Source organism: Podarcis bocagei (genome assembly GCF_964188305.1).
Source record: "Podarcis bocagei genome assembly, chromosome: Z".
Taxonomy (NCBI): domain Eukaryota; kingdom Metazoa; phylum Chordata; class Lepidosauria; order Squamata; family Lacertidae; genus Podarcis; species Podarcis bocagei.
This window is the reverse complement of record NC_138140.1, coordinates 52,375,086-52,394,621: the sequence shown is the minus strand read 5'-3', so window position 1 is coordinate 52,394,621 and position 19,536 is coordinate 52,375,086. Positions and strand designations below refer to the sequence as shown.

The 19,536-nt window shown below is 44.5% G+C and overlaps 1 protein-coding gene across 1 annotated transcript in view; it reads left to right on the top strand.

The window, feature by feature from the left end:
* The window catches only part of GPC4 (glypican 4), a 113,553-nt gene extending 108,706 nt beyond the window's left edge, over nucleotides 1–4,847 (top strand). The window contains exons 8-9 of the mRNA XM_081180471.1: nucleotides 168–343; nucleotides 2,242–4,847. Of these exons, the coding sequence (XP_081036597.1) occupies nucleotides 168–343; nucleotides 2,242–2,456 (391 nt within the window). The 3' untranslated portion in view covers nucleotides 2,457–4,847. The remainder of the gene's footprint in view (nucleotides 1–167; nucleotides 344–2,241) is intronic.
* The last annotated feature ends 14,689 nt before the right edge of the window (nucleotides 4,848–19,536 follow it).

The window sequence follows — 19,536 nt, the reverse complement described above, 5'->3', positions numbered from 1 at the left end:
CAAATGGTCTAACTTTGTATAAGGCAACTTCCTATGTTCTTGAGCAGAGAAGAGGGGTGTGAAGACAACGTCATCTCTCCCACTGTCTGTTCCATTCATCCCTCATCATGACCATTGCTGATCGTTGACTGAGTGGCCTCTGATGGAGTGAATGCTGTTTCTCACAGGTATGTCTACGCAGTGACAGCAAACGGCTTAGCCAACCAGGCGACCAATCCTGAAGTGCAAGTTGACACCTTGAAGCCAGACATGGTGATTCGCCGGCAAATCATGGCTCTCCGCGTGATGACCAATAAGATGAAGAATGCCTACAATGGGAATGATGTTGACTTCATTGATATAAGTAAGTGCAGATGAGTTTTCCCAAGGCAAGGAGAGAGAACCTGAGGCTTGCCAGATGTTGCTGGATTCTAGCACCCATCATTCCAGACAACTGACCACACTGATGGGAGCTGGAGGCCATTGACTTTTGGAGAATGCCAGGCTCCTGGACATATATCTAGAGCTTATTGAAGTTCTAGGATGCCTGGGGGGTCTGTTTCTGCAAAATGGAGGGGTGCGTAGGATTCTTCTGCATTCCTCTGATTTTCCCAGAGATCTGACTGAGTGCTGGAAGCGTTGAAAGAATTTACCAATTTTGTTGTTGTTTAGTCGTTTAGTCGTGTCCAACTCTTAGTGACCCCCTGGACCAGAGCACGCCAGGCACTTCTGTCTTCCACTGCCTCCCACAGTTTGGTCAAACTCATGCTGATCGCTTGGAGAACACTGTCCAACCATCTCGTCCTCTGTCGTCCCCTTCTCCTTGTGCCCTCCATCTTTCCCAGCATTAGGGTATTTTCCAGGGAGTCTTCTCTTCTCATGAGGTGGCCCAAGTCTTGGAGCCTCAGCTTCAGGATCTGTCCTTCCAGTGAGCACTCAGGGCTGATTTCCTTAAGAATGGATACGTTTGATCTTCTTGCAGTCCATGAGACTCTGAAGAGTCTCCTCCAGCACCATAATTCAAAAGCATCAATTCTCCAGCAATCAGCCTTCTTCATGGTCCAGCTCTCACTTCCATACATCACTACTGGGAAAACCATAGCTTTTATTATACGGACCTTTGTTGGCAAGGTGATGTCTCTGCTTTTTAAGATTTAGCAATTTACCATGTGGCAAAATGATGCAAGCCTGACTAGTGGTAGAATGCAGAGCATGAGAGTGATCACTTGGTGAACAGCCTTTCATTCTGCAGATAGATCACTTGGGCGTTGGAGGCAACTGGAATCAAGTTCCATAAACTTGGGCCCACGGAGCTCCTTGCAGATATGAGCCATACATTCAGGTCCTGGGGGACCACTAACAGTGACTCCCCGGAAGGCCTCAGTGATCAGTCAGGGATATAATGAATCAAATTGTTAAGAATCCTTGTAACGGATTACAAAAACTGTAGACCTGGCCCTTGAGCTTATTTGGCAGCCTGGGTAGACTTTTGAACCCTGGAGTTAGGTGCCAGCAAGAGTCTGTCCCCATCAACAGTCTAGCCGCAGTGTTTTGCACCTGCTGGAGCACCGAACCAGGCTCAAAGGTGAATTGCAATTTTTGAGTCTGGAGTTGATGGGCTTCCTTAACAAAAAGAGTGGGGAGGTGCTGGCCCAGTCTGGATGACGTTTGCTCTGCACTGCATATGTTGAACTTTAAAACTTTCAATTTCCACAAAAGAGAGGGTGTTAAAAAGTTGTAGTAAGGCTTAGGAATTGAAAAGATATTTTGATTAAATAAACATAATTTGGTGTTGCTTGGTAAGTAAATGTGTGTAGAATTGCATAGAAATCATTAAAAATGATTGCCAAGTACTTGCAGTTATATATTAATATATATTTTTATTATTGTTGTTGTTTACCATTATCTGACATTTTCAAAAGGCAATATTAAAATTCTTTGGTTTTCCTAAAGCAGTTTATGTGCCTCACAAAAATAGTAGCAGATTCAAATTCCTCATACCCAAAAACATATTTTTAAATACCCCCTGACTGAAGAAATTTGCAAAAATTATATCCCACCCCCATCTAAAATGACACACCCTGAATTGCACTTGTTGTTTGCAGCTGACTCCTGTCCAAATTTTGCCTCTTGCCTCTTTGGTGAGGAGTTGGTAGATGGGTTTTGCTCCCTGTTCAGGCTCCTCCAAACCCATAATATGGTGAATCTGAATAGAATGGAAGAACTGTAGAGCTAAACAAACTGTCTGTGCAATTCTTCCAGGTGATGAAAGTAGTGGAGAAGGCAGTGGAAGTGGCTGTGACATGCAGCAGTGCTCTCCCGAATTTGTGTTCAACGCAACAGAAGTCAAACAGAACACCAACAAAATGGACAAGAATGCAAGCCCCGGCAGTGCCTCCCCCAGGGTGGCCTCCTTAGAAGCACCTCTCCTCTTCAGCACCCTCTTTTTCCTGGCCGTGCAGAGACAGTGGAGATAACTGTGCCACTCCTTTCTTTCTTTTACTTTTTGAGGGTGGAAAATGACTGCTATTAAAACGAAACAGGCACCCGAATAGGCACCCGATTTCACTTTTGTACCATCAAGTGACTTGGGGGGGCAGGGAGGAGGGGTGTGTGATTTGTAAGTTAATGGACAGCAGTGTACAGTTTTTACCATGTTGCCGCTGGGTTTCATGAGTTTTTCCAAGATCTATCTCTCTTCTCTCTCTCTCTCTCTCTCTCTCTCTCTCTCTCTCTCTCTCTCTCTCTCTCTCTCTCTCTCTCTCTCTCTCTCAATTTTTGGGAAGGGGAAGATGAACGTGAGGATTTGGACCAGTTAGTCTGACCTGTTGACTGAGAAACCACAATAGATGTGGTGAACTAAGTTGTATATACAGGCCTGTAGGTAGCATTGCTTTTGTGTTGTTGTTTTTGTTGTTTTTAAATAGCCCATTTCTCTCTTGCCTCACCACAACCCCTTTCCTTTTATTTTATTTTAGCCCGCTCCCTGCAAAACAAATGGCTGAACCAGAGTCCTATCTTGGCATGTATCAAGGATGATATCTCTCCCCTCCCTCAAAACACACACACACACACACACACACACACACACACACAAACCCAACCCACATGAAATTATCTGTACAGAAGCAAAAGGTTTTTTTTAAAAAAAATAATCATCATATTTCATGGGCACTGAAAGAAGCTGCCTCTCAAGCAAACAGATACTTCTTTGTATAATGTTGAGTTCCCACATGTATCCATTACGCTCAGATGCCTTACCTAGGAGAAGAAAGGGGCTAATTTCTTTGTGGGGTGTTCCAATCTTTAGAACAGAATGTGAACGGTTAGCTTTTGCACACCTTGTTCCCAGCTGTGGAAAGCAAATCATCATCTCCGCCAGCCCTTCCCCAAGAAATTACCCAGGTGCATTTATGGCAGTGGTTCCCAGTTGGTGTTCTGCAGGCCCTCAACTATCATAAGAGATACCAAAATTTTCAAAAGTAGGAGGTCCATGGCTTGGCTTTTGAAAACGGGGGGGGGGGGTGTCTGCAGCTAATTGGGAACCATTGATATATGGGGTTCTGCCCCTCCCCCAGCTTAGAAGAGATTCCACAGCCTCCCAGCACCCAATTTTTAACTGGAGCAAACATTTGGCTTCCAGAACCCCTTCCCTAGGTACAATATCTGCTACGCTTCCTTGGTGTCAAACTGGGACTGCTATTCTGCAAGCTGTTTCACACAGGGAAATAGATTTAGGTCCCATCTGCTCTATACTTTTAAAGCAGTATCATATCACTTTATGACTTCAGCCACGGCTTCTTCCAAAGAATCATTGGATCCATAGTTCATTAAACATTCTGAAAGTTGTTAGGAGACCCCTGCTCCCCTCCCAGAGCTACAAATTCCAGAGTGGTTTAACAGTTGATCCCTCTTCCCATAGAGTTCTGGGAATTGTAGCTCTGTTGAGGGGAACAGGGGGTCTCCTAACAACTATCGGCACCCTTAGCAAACTGCAGCTCCCAGTATTCTTTGTAGGAAGCTATGACTTGAAGCCATAAAGTGATATGATAGTGGTTTGAATGTATACTGCTTTTCTCACCAAATGGAAAATGGGAAGACTGGTCCATGTGATGTGTTTAGACCTCTTCCAGATGTTTTGGATCACAGCTCCAGCCTTCATGGCCTTCATGGCCAATGGTTAGGGAAGATGGTTGTCACAGTCAACAGCGACTGAGGGGTAATAGGCCACATTAACAGCTGGTGGGTTTTTAATGGGTTTCCAGGAACAGACTTTTAGGCAACAGGTGAGGGTGAGAGATTTTACCGAGAGGGAAAGGAAGGAGGCTGATGTGAGGCAAGATTTGCAACCTTCTTTCTTGGAAGATCCCACTTACCTCTAAACTCAGAGGGGGCTATACTGAGGCAACGGGAAACTCCTGGATAAATGTATATATTTTTATATTTGGGGGGAGGGGTGAACAAATAAAATCACTTTAAATAGAATGATACATGTGAAGTCTGCAGGAAGACTAAAAACTTTTCTGGAAGTTTCTCCCTAGTTCAGCCATCGTTGTGTCGCTCTGACTCTGAGAACAATTGGCTGAGGGTAAAAGAAAGAATGAACAAGGAACATCATCAGAGGCGGATTTATTGCTATCCTGTGTTGTATTGTAAGCGGGGTGTGTGTGTGTGTGTGTGTTCGGGTGGTTCCTTCTATTTTTATACTGAAACATTAATTGCTTGGTAGACCAGGGTTGGGATTTTTGTTCACATCCCCCACCCCCCGCACTGAACCCCCCAAAAAGAAGAACTTTTATATAAAAGACAGAATTGTATTGGCTGAGATACTAAATAAATTGCTCCTGAGAGGCATAATATTTCCAGAAGTAGCCATTTATTTATTAAAACACCATGTTACTAAGCCAGACATAATTCTGGCTAGATGTTTGGTGTTTCTATTGGTTGGGGTTTTTTGCGGGGGGTGGAGGGGTCCTGTTGCTGAAAGCTGGTCACAGAAAACCTGAGAAAGGTTATAAATGTATGCATGGGAAGGAGGGGGTGAATTGTAAATAACTGTTGCTTTAAGGAGTTGTGGGGGGAAATGTGCCGGTGACTAAGAAACTACCTCATTTCTGAGGAATTTCCCTCCCAAAGTTTTTTATTTTGTTTTTAGTGCTGTTACACTGAAGAAGAAAATACCAGCAACCAGGGCCTACAGCACACAGCCAAAGGAGTGATCCCCTACAGATCTCGTTAGATTGCTTTTAATTCTGAGCCTCAAACTAAGCCCAGCTGTTTCCCTTTTCAGTTCTTGGGCCGGACAAAAGGATTTCAGATGAGCCTTTTCTGCCAAGGGTTTCTATGGCTCCTAATGAACTGGATTTGGATGTATTACTTCCCAACCCCTTGTTTTCCTCTTTTCAAAGATAATAATAATAATAATAATAATAATAATAATAATAATAATAATAATAATAATAATTACTATTAAAGGGGGATTGTTATATGCATTTCAGTCATGAAATAACACAAATCAACCTTATGTTCTCGGGGTTTCTTGTGAGTATGTCCCAATAAGATCTAGGTGGATAACTCCTTCGTTTTATTTTGCTGGCTGGTGGCTAATGAGCTTGCCAGCGAGATTTAAATGGGCTGCAGTGAAACATGGAGTTTCTTGGAGCCTCTGCCAGCTGGGGGCTGGCAGGGGAGTTGTGAGAAATAAAACTGAGTAGAGCTCAGAAGAGAAAACGAGCTATGGGGGAGCTTGGTCTACATACAGAATAATAGGACTTTTCTGGATCCTCAACATGGGGTCTATGCAAAGAGCCTGTTCACACCATCGTCTTCCTCGCTTGACTTCCACAACGTTGTGTGTGGATGGTTTGGCACTGGGTTAAAAAAAACTTCTGATATTCTCCTGAACTCATCAAGCTCCTGTGAAGTTTACATATGTCAAAATGTGTGTGCAATTGTGAGAAGCTGGGCCACAGGGTATTCCTGGGTTGTTTTTAAAGGCTTTTAAATTATCCTCTTAAAAGGGGGGGGGAATAGCCCATTTGGTGTACCCAACAACAACCCCCCTGCCCTCAGAATTTCCATTAATCCATATATATATATATATATATATATATATATATATATATATATATATATATATATATACTTTCGTAGATTTTCACGGGTACAGGAATGCAGGTTTTGGTGTCTTCGGGTGTCTTCCCGTGTAAGAGTTGGGGTGTCTAGGCGACGTTTCGACGAGGTCTCACTCGTCATCTTCAGGCTGGTGCTTTTTTCGGCTTAGAAGCCGAAAGCACCAGCCTGAAGATGACGAGTGAGACCTCGTCGAAACGTCGCCTAGACACCCCAACTCTTACACGGGAAGACACCCGAAGACACCAAAACCTGCATATATATATATATATATATCCCATATATATATATATGGGACATGGATGGCACTGTGGGTTAAACCACTGAGCCTAGGACTTGCCAATCAGAAGGTCGGCAGTTCGAATCCCCGCGACGGGGTGAGTCCCGTTGCTCCGTCCCTGCTCCTGCCAACCTAGCAGTTCAAAAGCACATCCAAGTGCAAGTAGATCAATAGGTACCACTCCGGCAGGAAGGTAAACGGCATTTCCGTGCACTGCTCTGGTTCGCCAGAAGTGGCTTAGTCATGCTGGCCACATGACCCGGAAGCTGTACGCCAGCTGCCTCGGCCAATAAAGCAAGATTAGCGCCGCAACCCCAGAGTCATGCGCAACTGGACCTAATGGTCAGGGGTCCCTTTACCTTTACCTTTATATATAACTAATGGCCTACTAAGTATTTTTCATTAAATTGTTTTGATGCAGATGGGGCTCTACCATTGTAAAGCACCAAAGCAATTCCTGATATTTGAATGGACTCCCCCCCCCCTAACCAATAAAAGGACCGGGGGGGGGAGTGTCCTCCATTTTATATAATAAAATAAAATGACATGGTGTCATCTAAGAGGCTACAGAAGCCGAAGTAAGCGTAGAATGATGAAATTTGCATTTCCTGCTTATCTGTGCATGCTGTGCTGTAAATGTGAAAATTCTGTTTAACTGTGAATACAGAAACACAGTGGTTGTAGAAGTTCAGTCAGGATCACTGCACCATAATGGTGGCTAAATATTTTAAAATTATGAATTTCAGTCTTGTTTTTGTTATGTGATTGAATGAGTGTCTAGTTCTCATGGAATCCTCAAAGCCACCCAGATTGCAATGTTTGCAAAAGTGTCAAGAAACAGAGGAGGTCTTGTGTCTGTATGATCCTGTTAGTGCTTTTGCTCTCCTGGTGCCAGATTACACCAACAGCACGTATAAATATAAAGTCATCCAGAGACCTGAGAGCAGATTCCAGCTGAGCAGATCTCAAGCAAATTTTTTGTGTGGGGAAGATGATTTTGTGAGAGGCCCTACAGACTTCCCCGTATCCCCATAAGCGTGAAGCTAGTGCACACCAGGGGAAATGTCTCTGACCACTCTGCAATGCACAAAGGTTCCTTGGCATCAAAGGGGACATGGAAGAGGGAGAGAGCCTGAAACCTCAGGCTCTGGGAGGCTGCTTTCTTCAAAGGATTTGAAGAGAACCATGAAGATGGTGGCCAAGAGGTAATTTTATGCACGTCTGAAACCGTCGCTCCCAGCACTGAAGCCGAACTGTCTGGGAGCTCATCTGGTGGGCTTTACTTCACTTGGAAGAGGGCCTGTCTGCATTGCACCCACTCCTTAGGAGGTCCTATGGGGGATGGAGGTGGTTGCTGCTCATGACTACATCCCCACACATGTTTGTCAGCTGGCTGGCTGCAACATATGCCCAGACGCCTTGCTTTTGAAGTTCTGCCTTATGCAACAAGTTAAAAAACAGTGGGGCATTTGGGGTGAACATGAGCTGGTCAAAGTAGTCCAGGAATCTTCCAATTTTTGAAATTTAATTTCAAATTGCAGTAGGAGGGCCAGGGAGGGGGGCATGTGGAGGCCATCCTAGGTTTCCCAACATCAGTTTTCCTTCTCACTTTGGGGCAAGTGGTGGATAAATTGTTGCAGCCCACCCCCTGCTTGTGTGCCATAATTCTTCCTTTGAAGCCCAGTTCAAATTGAAGCTGTTGGGCTGAAAAAAAGGGGGGGGGTTCCCAGGTCAGACATCATATAAGGCTTAGGAAAGGTGGGTATGGTTAGCCCAAAATAACCCAGGATTGTGGACTAGAGCAGTGTTTCCCAACCTTTTTTGGGCAAAGGCACACTTGTTTGATGAAAAAAATCTCGAGGCACACCACCATTACAGCCCCGTGATGTCAGCGCGCAGCGTCACGCCGGGAGGGACGTACGAAAGTGTAAGTTTCAATTTTTCCCCTCCCCCTTGCCGGGGAACCTCCAAGCTTTGGGGGTGGGGGGGGAGGAGGCAGCAAAGCGAGGCAGGAAGGAGAGCGCGGCTTGGCTGGGTGAGCTTTGGCAGGGGCAGGGAATGAGAGCCGCGAGGCGGGCGCTGCGGACGGAGGCGCTGCCCGCCGAGCTCGCAGGCAGCCAGGCAGGCAGACGGCGAGAGCCCCGCGCTGGGCGGCCTCTCCTCGCCGCCGCCGCCCCGGCTCTCGCCGCCCGACTCGCCCGCCTCCCTCCAGGCAACATCTCGCGGCACAGCAGGCAACATCTCGCGGCACACTAGTGTGCCGCGGAACAGTGGTTGGGAAACACTGGACTAGAGTGTAGAGTTACATTTCCAACACTATAGGAAGCAGAAGATTTGCACTGCAGATGGTCAGAACTAAAAATAACCCACTGCAATTACCAAAGAGGTATGCAAAAGCAAAATGATCAAGGGCTGAAGCAATTCCCCATGAGGAATAGTTGCAATGTTTGGGGCTTTTTAGTTTAGAGAAGAAAATTATTCAACAAGGCAGGTAAGTGGGGGCAGGATAAAGGATTATAAGATTCTGCATGGCATGGGTAAAAGGAGCTAAAACCCTTTCTCCTTTACATCATAGCAGAGCCTGGGGTAATAGCCAAAGCTTTAGATTGTTAGGGGGATTCTGGACAAATAAAAAGAAGCACTTCCCCACACAGCACATAGTTAACACTGTGGAACTCACTGCTACAAGATGTAGTGTTGGCCCTCAAGTTGGACTGTTTAGACAATCTCATAAAGGACAAGGCTGCTCGCTCTCCTCTTGACACCGGCTGCTGGGAATCAAGCGCAGGAGAGAGAGATTGCACTCTGGTCCGGCTTGTGAGGTTGGCGCCCATGAATGCAGGATGATGGACTAGATGGGCCTCTGAGCTGACCAGGCTAGGCTCGTCTAAGTTTTTATAAATAGGGCTGTCATGTGATTATTAGGGTTTTTAAGCCAATTGAGTAAAATGAGTTTGAATTAAATGGAGCTGCTTAGATGCGCAGAAATTTGCATATAATTAAAACAGAAAAACATGCCTTTATGAATTGTGGACGACTGCATCATGGTCCCTTTTAAAAGAGGCATTTAATCTCTGAGTGCCTCTCTAAACACTGTACTGGCTTGTAATCCCCCCCCCCCCAAGTGCCTCTGTTACAAGTAGTTTGTTCCTCTTTTTGTAAGTGCCTGACTAATTGAGATAGTCCATTAAAGGTTGCAGCCTTAGCTATTAAAATATATTCTATGCAACTGTTAAAGAACTACGCTCACTTGCATTTGATTCTCCCTCCCCTCACCCACACTCCTTCCTTTTCTCTCCCTCTCTCGGCTTTTCTCCTCTTCAAAAAGAACCAAAGAATTGTGGAGACCCCACAATGACACACCTTATGTCAGGACACAAAGTCCTTGTGGGTTTCAGGCCACTGGATGAAGATCAGGTTTGGAGGCAGTATTCTGGGAATCACAGGGGGGAGAACACTCGTGGTCATGTCCTGCTTCCATGTTTCTCCAAGGCATCTGGTTGGTGACTGTGAGAACAGGGTGATGGATGGGTCTTTGGCCTGATCAAAGAGTCAGATGCTTTGTTCTCACTGGTCCAACACTGTTTTCTGCCTCTGCAATGTGGTAAGGTCCTTTCTGCCCATTTCATTCCTTGATCTAGCATGTGTAGGATGGCCTCTCATCAAGGAGACTTCTGTTACATCTCTCCACTTTGAAGTGTGTGTGTGTGGTTCCAGAGTGTGCAACTTTGCAGTCACTCCAGCATGCCAATCTGTGCACATGAACCTGGACGAAGAGCACATCTGGCCACAGTTTTGCTTTACAAAGAGAAATGCTTCTGCTTAAGTGCAATACTTTAGAACAATTTGCTTCTTAAAAGTGGGGTGGGAAATCATAAGGCTGAGTGAAAACAAGCTTTCAAAATATTAAAAAAGTCAAAACTGCTCCCCCTAACATAGCTTTGTTCTGTGGGATTTGCAGACACCATGTGATTTAAGGAAGTGTGCATGTGTTTATTGGAGGCTGCAGGGATGGCTCTCTATTACCCAGACTGGAGCTGTTGCCTCAGACAGGAACATTAGGGAGCAAAAAGCAGCAATGAGGTGCTGAAGGAGAGCGCTGCGCCTTGACACCCACAGCTTCCAAAGTTCTTGGGCTACACCAAAACATCCTGGAGGATCCTGATCTGTTGCCAGCATTACAGTAAGATTCAACTCCTGGCCTGACTGGTGTCTGCATGCAAAATTTGGAGGGAGCACACTGGTTATCTCAGGTATCAAAAATTTTGAGACTGGCCCTGGGTGTCTTGTTTATTCCACGCTAGTTTTGCTAGCCCCAAGGGTGGGCTCTGCTTTTCTCAAGATGTCAAAGACCCTTTCGTCGTTGTTGTTGTTGGCAACCATCTGTCTCGGGAGACAATGGAGTGTGTCTCCACGGTGAAGCCAAACCACTGCATTAGTAGCACCGAATTGACCTCCCCAAGGAGCAAGCCTGGGCAAAGTGTATAGAGATCCTGAGCTGCCCAGAGGACAAGACCTCCCATCCTTCTTGGTCTTGCTGATGTGGTCCAAAGGAAAGCAGAGCAAGATGTTTGGCATCAACTTGGTTGCAGGAGTTGCCAGAAGGAGGTCACAATGCACCATCCAACCGTCCTAGGGACTCCACATTGGATTTGTATAGGGCCTACTCCTTAGTATTTTCTTTTCCTGAAGATATCCCACAAGGCAGTGGAGATTTGGGATCAGAGTTTTCCTTCTCCTAGATGGGCTCCATCTGCTTCTCATTTCCATCTTCAGAAACAGCCTTCTTGACCATTGGACCCACTCTTGATCTTGTCTGTTCTATCCGTCAAAACCTGTCTTTGCATGTAGAGGAAGTCTCTAACTCACCCAGGGTTTGAGATCCATCGACTACCCTTATCTAGTTTAGCCAGACAGTTAAATCTGTTCCCAGGGTATGACCACTGTCATGAGCAAACTACTTCGGAAGAAGTCCTGTAACACCCCATACACCCTTTCTTAGTCACTGCAAATAATATTCAGCAACTGTTTTGGGGTGAGAGATTTCAGTGTGTGCCATCCACACACTTTCATGAAACCTTTGCAGTGATCAGGACTAGAAACACTGGGTTTTGTTTTGTTTTGTTTTCATAACTGCACTGGGTTTAGGACCTGGAGGGCTGGGGGAGGAATATGGCTTAGTGACAGAATGCAGAAGGTCCCAGGTTCTATCTATCCCCAGTGGAATCTCTAGCTAGGGCTGGCAAAGAGAGCCCCTGCTTGAAACCCTGGAGAGCTGCTGCCAGTGAGTGTAGACCTTGTTTAGCCAGGTGGAACACAATAGCCTGACTCTGCATGAGGCAGCTCTGTAAGTTCCTCTGGCCATCCTGCATTTCGACTGCAGTTTTGCTGGAGATTGAGCAGAAGGCTTGTGATGATTCATTCAATGTGTATTAATAGTGCCATCAAGATAATGGTTTTTTGTCTAGCTGTGCAGCACCCAATCCCAGCAAACCCAAATACTGCACTCTCCATCTGGCTTGTGGCTGCTTCTTCAGCAAAGGAAGCTTTGAGGAATTGTTTGGAAAGAACACTGTACAGCACGTTCTGCTGAGGAGAAAAACCAGATAATTACCCATGGGCTTTTCATCCAGGGGGGAAAAAGTTTTTTTGCCTTCTTGCACAGTGATGTGGGCCAATTCATTACCAGGAATGACCCAGCCCATAGCAGTTGGAAGGTTGGTGCCCTCCTTCTGAAGAGGCCTGTGGGTGGAGAGGGGCTTATTCAGCCTTTTTCATGGCTGTTGGTTGGATATATCCTTCAAGTCCTGGGCTGGGTTAACTTTGCGCCAAGAATGCAAGAGTGTTCCTGGTGATGCTTTCGTACATGAGGAGGGAATCTTTAACATCTCTTTTCCTTGTGAAAGTTGCCCCTGAGGAAAGGTGGTTTTCTTAATTAGAGGGGCTGCCTTCATTGTTGTTTCTTTATTTTCTCAAGGTTTGCAACAAAAATCCCTGTGATCCTCTCAAAAGTGAAAACATATCTCAGGAACAGGTGGAGTGTGAAGCCCTATAGACAGATGTTTCTGGACTCCACCATTCTTGACTGCTGGCCATGCTGCTGAGGGTTGATGGGGTTCCATCAGCCCTGGAAGGCCAGAGGCTTCCCACCCCCCAGCACAATATTTTCTCAGTCCTGAAATTTGGTTATTACATTAGATGTGTTTGTTTATCTAACGAGTGCTGAGGAAGATGGTAGTTCACTGACTTCTGATATGACTTCCAAGACACACTAAGTTTTTATGAAAAATATCCGTTTTGGTTCCCAAAGTCCTAGCTCTGACCAGTGAGTACAGGTGATTCTCAACTTATGCAGAGGTTATGCTCCGGGAGCAGCGCCTAAAGCTAAAATCATGTAAAATCATGTATAGTCAAAGCACACTTTCCCTGCACCTCTGAATGCTGCACCGTGCCAGTAAGGGGGCGCGCCATGGGCTGGATAGACGAGCCCTGTGGGCCACTGCCGACCCACGGGCCTTAGGTTGCCAACCCCTGATCTAAACCAATCTGGAGGGCATACAGATTGCTTTTTAGTTTCACCAGATGTCCACCCTCATATTTAGCCTGGCTTGGTGAGTAATCCAAAGGAAACACTATTAATTTCAAAGGAATGCAGTCAGTTCTTACAAGGTTCAGGGCTGGCTCCAGGTGGATCTGCTAACTATTTGCTTTTGAATCAGTGGTTCGGTTGGGTATGAATCAAATGCCTGCCAAAATTGGGTGCCATTTCCAGAGGAACAACCCTGTTAATCTTTTGCAGTAAAAGCAACCAAGAATCTTCTGTAACCTTAGAGACTAACAAATAAGCTCTCTTGGGCTACAGTTCAATTCAGCTGATGCATGAAGTGTTATTCTGAGCTGCAGGAGGGGGAGGGGTTGTAGAAAGTTAAGTCAGGGGAGTGAAATGCAGACAGTAATTATATAATTAACTGTGGTAGTATGTTTTTTTAAAAGAAGAAGAAGTTTTTGATGACACAGTCGTCCTGGAATTGTTAAACCAATTAACATATATGATATCTTAAAAATATTTCAGTCAAATTCATTCCACAAGCGCTAGCTTTGAATCTCTTGGTGTATTGTAACTCAGCAGTTTCATGTTGAAGTCTCCCTCTAAAGTCCATGGCAGAGTGTCCTGAAAGTCAGAAGTCTGCCCTTAATGGGTTTTGAATCTTGCCTTTTCTGATGTCAGATCTGTTCCAATTTATTCTGTTTGCAAATATTCCGACCTGTAGAATCAGAAGAGCATTGCTAGTAGGTGGGTGGATTTACAAAGGAATACTGCTTCTGATACTAGAGGCAGACCATAGACATCCTGGCAGGTAGCCATTGATAGTCCTCTCCTCCAATCCTCTTTTAAAGCCATTTAAGTTGGTAAGTTGAATTCCTCTTTGGTGGTTTCCCCCACTTTTCCATTTTTTGTACACATCCTTTTTTAATCTTAACTCAGTTAAAAGTTCTTTAGATAGCCACCCTGGCTTCTTTAGGCACCTTCCATGTTTCCGTCTCATTGGTATTGCCTGACGTTGTGCTTTTACTATCTCCCTCTTAACAAACTCCCAGCCATCATGAACTCCCTTTCCTTTTAGTATTACTGTCCATGGGATCTCACCCAGCACTTCCCTAAGTTTTATGAAGTCGGCTTTCTTAAAGTCAAGAAATTGAGTCCTAGTATGCTTGGCTGCTCCTTTCCGCTGTATAGTAAACTTCAGAAGAGCATGATCACTCGCGCCTAATGATCCTTCCACTTCTACCCCACTAACCAGGTCATCAACATTGGTTAGGACCAGATCTAAAATGGCTGTTCCTCTTGTTGCTTCTCCCACTTTCTGGACAATGAAGTTGTCTGCAAGGCCAGTGAGGAATCTGTTTGACCTTATGCTCTTGGCTGAGTTTGACATCCAACAAATATCCGGGTAATTGAAGTCCCCCATTACTACTATCTCCCTTCCTTTTGCATGCTTGGCCATCTGTTCCAGGAAGGCATCATCTATGTCCTCCGTTTGGCTTGGGGATCTATACAAACTCCCACAATGAGGTCACTGTTATTCTTCTCTCCCTTAATTTTGACCCAAATGCTCTCACTTTGGCTTTGAGGTTCTAAATCTTGGATCTCTTCACAGGTATACACATCCCTGACATATAACGCCACTCCTCCTCCTTTCTTGTCTGGTCTGTTTCTCTGAAATAGATTGTATCCCCCCATTATTACATTCCAATTGTGGGACTTATCCCACCAGGTTTCAGTGATGCCTATTATGTCATATTTAGTTTGCTGTACCAAGAGCTCAAGCTCATCTTGCTTATTTCCCATGCTTTGCGCATTAGTGTACAGACATTGAAGTCCATTAATCATTCCCCCGTGTCTCTTATTTAAGGATTTTTTCCTCCCACCACTAGGTCTGCGTGCTGTTTGCTCCATTTGGTCTATGACATTTGGATGATCATCTTCATCAATTGATAGACTCCTACCTTCAGGAGCACTGTCTCCCTCCCCCACATTAGTCAGTTTAAAGCCCTCCTGATGAGGTTTCTGAGATTTTTGGCAAAAACATTTCTCCCAACCGTTGTGAGGTGCAGCCCATCGCTTGCCAGAAGTCCATCTTCAAGAAACTGCAAGGAGGATGCGCAGTGGGCTTCGGGAGAGGTGTGGCCTGAGGAGAATCCCAGGATAGTGTTCAGCCCCTGATGACTTGGTTGCCCACCCCTATTGTTTTAGATTGTAAGTGTAATGGGGCAGAGACCTGTCCTCTTGTACTATGAACCTGGGGCTGATGGGAATTGCATTTATCAACATCTGGAGGGCACTACATCCCGGCGGCTGGTAAAGGGTCATGCACCCTGATGGTGCTGTAAAAATAATTAGAGCTCCATGACACTGGTCCGCAGTGAAGGCCTGGTGCCACCTTCACACCAAGGGTTGTGAGCTTGCCATTCCCCAGCGTGTTTGCTCCTTGTCTGAGCAGTTCCCCCCACACCACTTGGGGATACGAGAGGCTTGCAGGCTCAGTGGGACTTCCTATTGAGGAATGCCTTCTGCATGTATTTCTGCACAAATAGTTGGCCACAGAAAAAGGGATGTGGAATTTCTGTTATGAACTGAATAAACATTATGTCACAGGCCGTTTAGATTTAATGAATTCTGACTCACTTTAGATGGCTTAGGCGCACTTAGTTTCCAAGGCACAAAGATCACGTGATCTTTTCCTATAGCAATAAGCAGATTGAAAACCATAATTGCCAAATAATGATTTCCACTAGAGCACTGATAAATGTTACAGGAGAGGTGGCCAAGAAATCCATTTAAAATTATTAATTTTTCAGAAAAGAGGTTTTCGGGTTTTGTTTTCTTTATTTAAAAAGCCACTTTAAAAGTCTCATGAAAATGTTTCAATTTGTTCAGTAATTTTTCAAAAGGCATGTGAGCAATCATAAATATGCTGTGAGTGAGCGAGGGCCAGGTCAACAGGTGAGGATGCTAAACAGTTGTAATGAAAATAAGTTAAGGATTTAAAACAAAACAAGACCCCCGCCACACTGAATTACAATGCATTACAAGGCCTTTTATTTTCATAGAATCATAGAATCATAGAGTTGGAAGAGACCACAAGGGCCATCGAGTCCAATCCCCTGCCAAGCAGGAAACACCATCAGAGCACTCCTGACATATGGTTGTCAAGCCTCTGCTTAAAGACCTCCAAAGTAGGAGACTCCACCACACTCCTTGGCAGCAAATTCCACTGTCGAACAGCTCTTACTGTCAGGAAGTTCTTCCTAATGTTTAGGTGGAATCTTCTTTCTTGTAGTTTGGATCCATTGCTCCGTGTCCGCTTCTCTGGAGCAGCAGAAAACAACCTTTCTCCCTCCTCTATGTGACATCCTTTTATATATTTGAACATGGCTATCATATCACCCCTTAACCTCCTCTTCTCCAGGCTAAACATGCCCAGCTCCCTTAGCCGTTCCTCATAAGGCATCGTTTCCAGGCCTTTGACCATTTTGGTTGCCCTCCTCTGGACACGTTCCAGTTTGTCAGTGTCCTTCTTGAATTGTGGTGCCCAGAACTGGACACAGTACTCCAGGTGAGGTCTGACCAGAGCAGACCTTTTTGTTAGGAGCTGTTTTTTGTTAGGACCATTTTGTTAGGAGCTGGTCTCTGTGTTGAGAAAGAAACCTCAGACTATGAGTTCCTCTAGCTGAGTTTTGGCTACACTGCTGTGCTTTTGTACCTGGCAAAAGGAGCTGTGCTCTGACTCTTTGTACGTTTGTATCAGTAGACTATCTACACAAAATGCATGTGTCTTCACACACACACACACACACACACACACAGAGAGAGAGAGAGAGAGAGAGAGAGAGAGACTTTTTTTTTTCTCTCTCTCTCCTTTCGAAATGGTCAGAAGCACTCCAGGATGTTATGGAGAAAGTCAGTGAAGGGTTAGCTTGAGAAGGAGGAGTGGCTTGGTGGGAATCCCAAGGCCCCCTTGGAAAGACCTGGAGGGCCATATCTGGACCTTGGCCCTGAGTTATGTCAGAGAATCCCAGTCTATACATGAAGTGAATGTTTGGGTGTATCAAAGAGCCATCACATTAACTGCACCCAAAACTTTGGTGTGGCCCATTGTCAATTTGGGAGGCCACTGCCACCTGTGGCAGTCATTAGTGGATGTGCAACCACGTGACGGTACATGAACCAAGCCTTATGTGCGCAGCATAGGTGAAGCTGTTTTAGGTGCAGCATTTCTGTAAATAGAAATTGAAGGGATGTTTCAGGCAACCCAATAGCATCTAAGAAGCACAAGGATAATTGGATTTTTTTTTTGTTCTGCCATTATTATCCATATTCAATATAAGAACACACCCCCAAATCTAAGTTCATAGAGGAAACAGTCTTTATTTTTTTTGCTAGATGTTAGCTGCGCACTAGATCCAGCCAGTCCAGAGCTCAAACTGAAGCAGGCTGAAGAAGCACCCAGCGGGATTTAACTTTCTCCTCACTGACTGGCATTCAGCAGGATTGAACGTTTCACCTCCTCCTTGCTTTACCTCTCCTTGAGAGAAATATTTAAACAGGGCTTAAAACCCTAATTAAGCATTGGGGCTGGCCCTCAAATCAGTTATGGGCCTGGATCCAGCTTAAATTGGGCCCCAGATTAGATCTGGGTGTGTGTCACTAATAAACCTAAATTGCTTCATTATCTGGCAAAAGCAAAACAAAACCCTAGCCCCAAAGCTCTAAAGGTGTGTGTTGTTTATGCCCTTGTATGCTGAGGCACAAAGGGTGTGTCCAATATGTGAGAACTTATGCATATCAACCTGCAATGTTCTATCAACCTACAGCCTTAAATTTGCAATGTTTTGTTTTTAAAAGTTTAAATTGCAACAATGGGAGAAAGAAGGCCGGGTGGTTGCACGATCTCTCATTGACCATCTGTTCCCACTAGGTGGCACTGCACTGTCAACTTAGTTCAGGTTGGCCATTGATTCCAACTTAGTTCAGGTTTGGCCAGGATTCCAAAAGTGGTTTGAGATACTTCTGCATTAGGAACGGCCACAGGTCCTGGCATGCTAGCGCAAGCCTTGGAGCTTGGATCTCTGCAAGAACCTTTTTTTTGAGATATATGTAGCATTTTGTTTTATTCTTAATATCCTGTCTTCATTTTTTCCTGTGCCCTAACATGATTGGCCATGATTGCCCTCCATCAAGAGCCTTATTTTATTTCTGTATTTATTACAACATTTATGCCCCGCCTGCCACCTTTCCTCCAGGGAGTTCAAGGCAGCATATACTGTTGTGCTCTCTCCATATTATCTTCACAGCAAGGAAGGTTAGCTTAATGGACTATATGGAATTGGCAGAAATGACTGGCAAAATCCGAGACCAGGGAGAAGAAATGGTGGAGGAAGATTGGAAGAAATTTAAAGACTATTTGCAGAAATACTGTAAAATTAATGAATGTTAAAATGATGTTGGACTGAAAAGAAGTGGTTTTGGTAATAAGGTTAATAAGAATAGGTAAATATAGATAGCTATATGGATGAAAATATATAGTTATAATAGGTTAAGTTATAGAGCAAAGATCAATGAAAGAGGGTAAGGATTTGCTGAAAAGACTTGGAAAACGGGAATACAAAAGGGGAGGTGTGAGGAGGTCAAGGAAATAAACAAATGAGCTCAAAGATGTTGAAAAATGGATTTATTCTTTTTTAAAATATTTTTTCCTTCTTCTTTTTCCTATTTCTTAGTTATCTGTTTTTTGTATTTTGTATTATTATTATTATTATTATTATTATTATTATTATTATGTTGCTTTATTGTTAACTTTCTCGTTAGCTTGTGTTTGTTAGTTTTTGTTTGTTTTTTCTCTATGTGTATTTTTTTGCATAATCTCAATAAATATTCTATAAAGGAAGGTTAGCTTGATCAACCCTACTCAGCATGGCCAAAGATCAGAGGTGGTCAGAGTTGTGGTCTGACCGCAGTTGGAGTGCCAGGTATCCCCAGTCACTGCTCTAAGGGCTCAAACTCTTAAATGCCTAATCTGGAGATACATGTGGGAAACAAGAATTATATGCATGCATCAATGTAGATCTAGCAAACTGAAGTTCTAGGAAAAAGGTTTTTTAGAAAACAAGTTCCTCCGTTACTTGCAGCTGCCCCCAAATATCTGCTAGGCATTGGGGCAGTGTGAGGCTCGTCAGCAGCTTCCTCTTTAACGAAGTGGATTTAGAGTGTGTTGGCAAACATTCAACCTTGCCAAAAATGCAGCATTTAAATGATGGCACAAATTGTGTGCGAAAAGCAACAAATGGTGGACAGGCCAGTAAAAAGACCCTGGGTGGAATTTACAGCACTTTGTCAATGTTTTATTACTGCAGGAGGTGTTCCAGGGGGTGTTTATGGAATAGATCAGTATGATGAAAACTACTTTCCCCCTTCTTGGACTTAAGCCACTTGTTGTGTTGCTGGAATGGGTAGTATATGGCACCTCCAGTAGTGCCAATTCTGCCAATCAAAACAGTCAAGTGGGCACATTTGGAGTAAGGCAATCTCAGAGGTAAACTGATCCCAAGTTAAGGGCTTTATATACTGATAGCAACACCTTGAA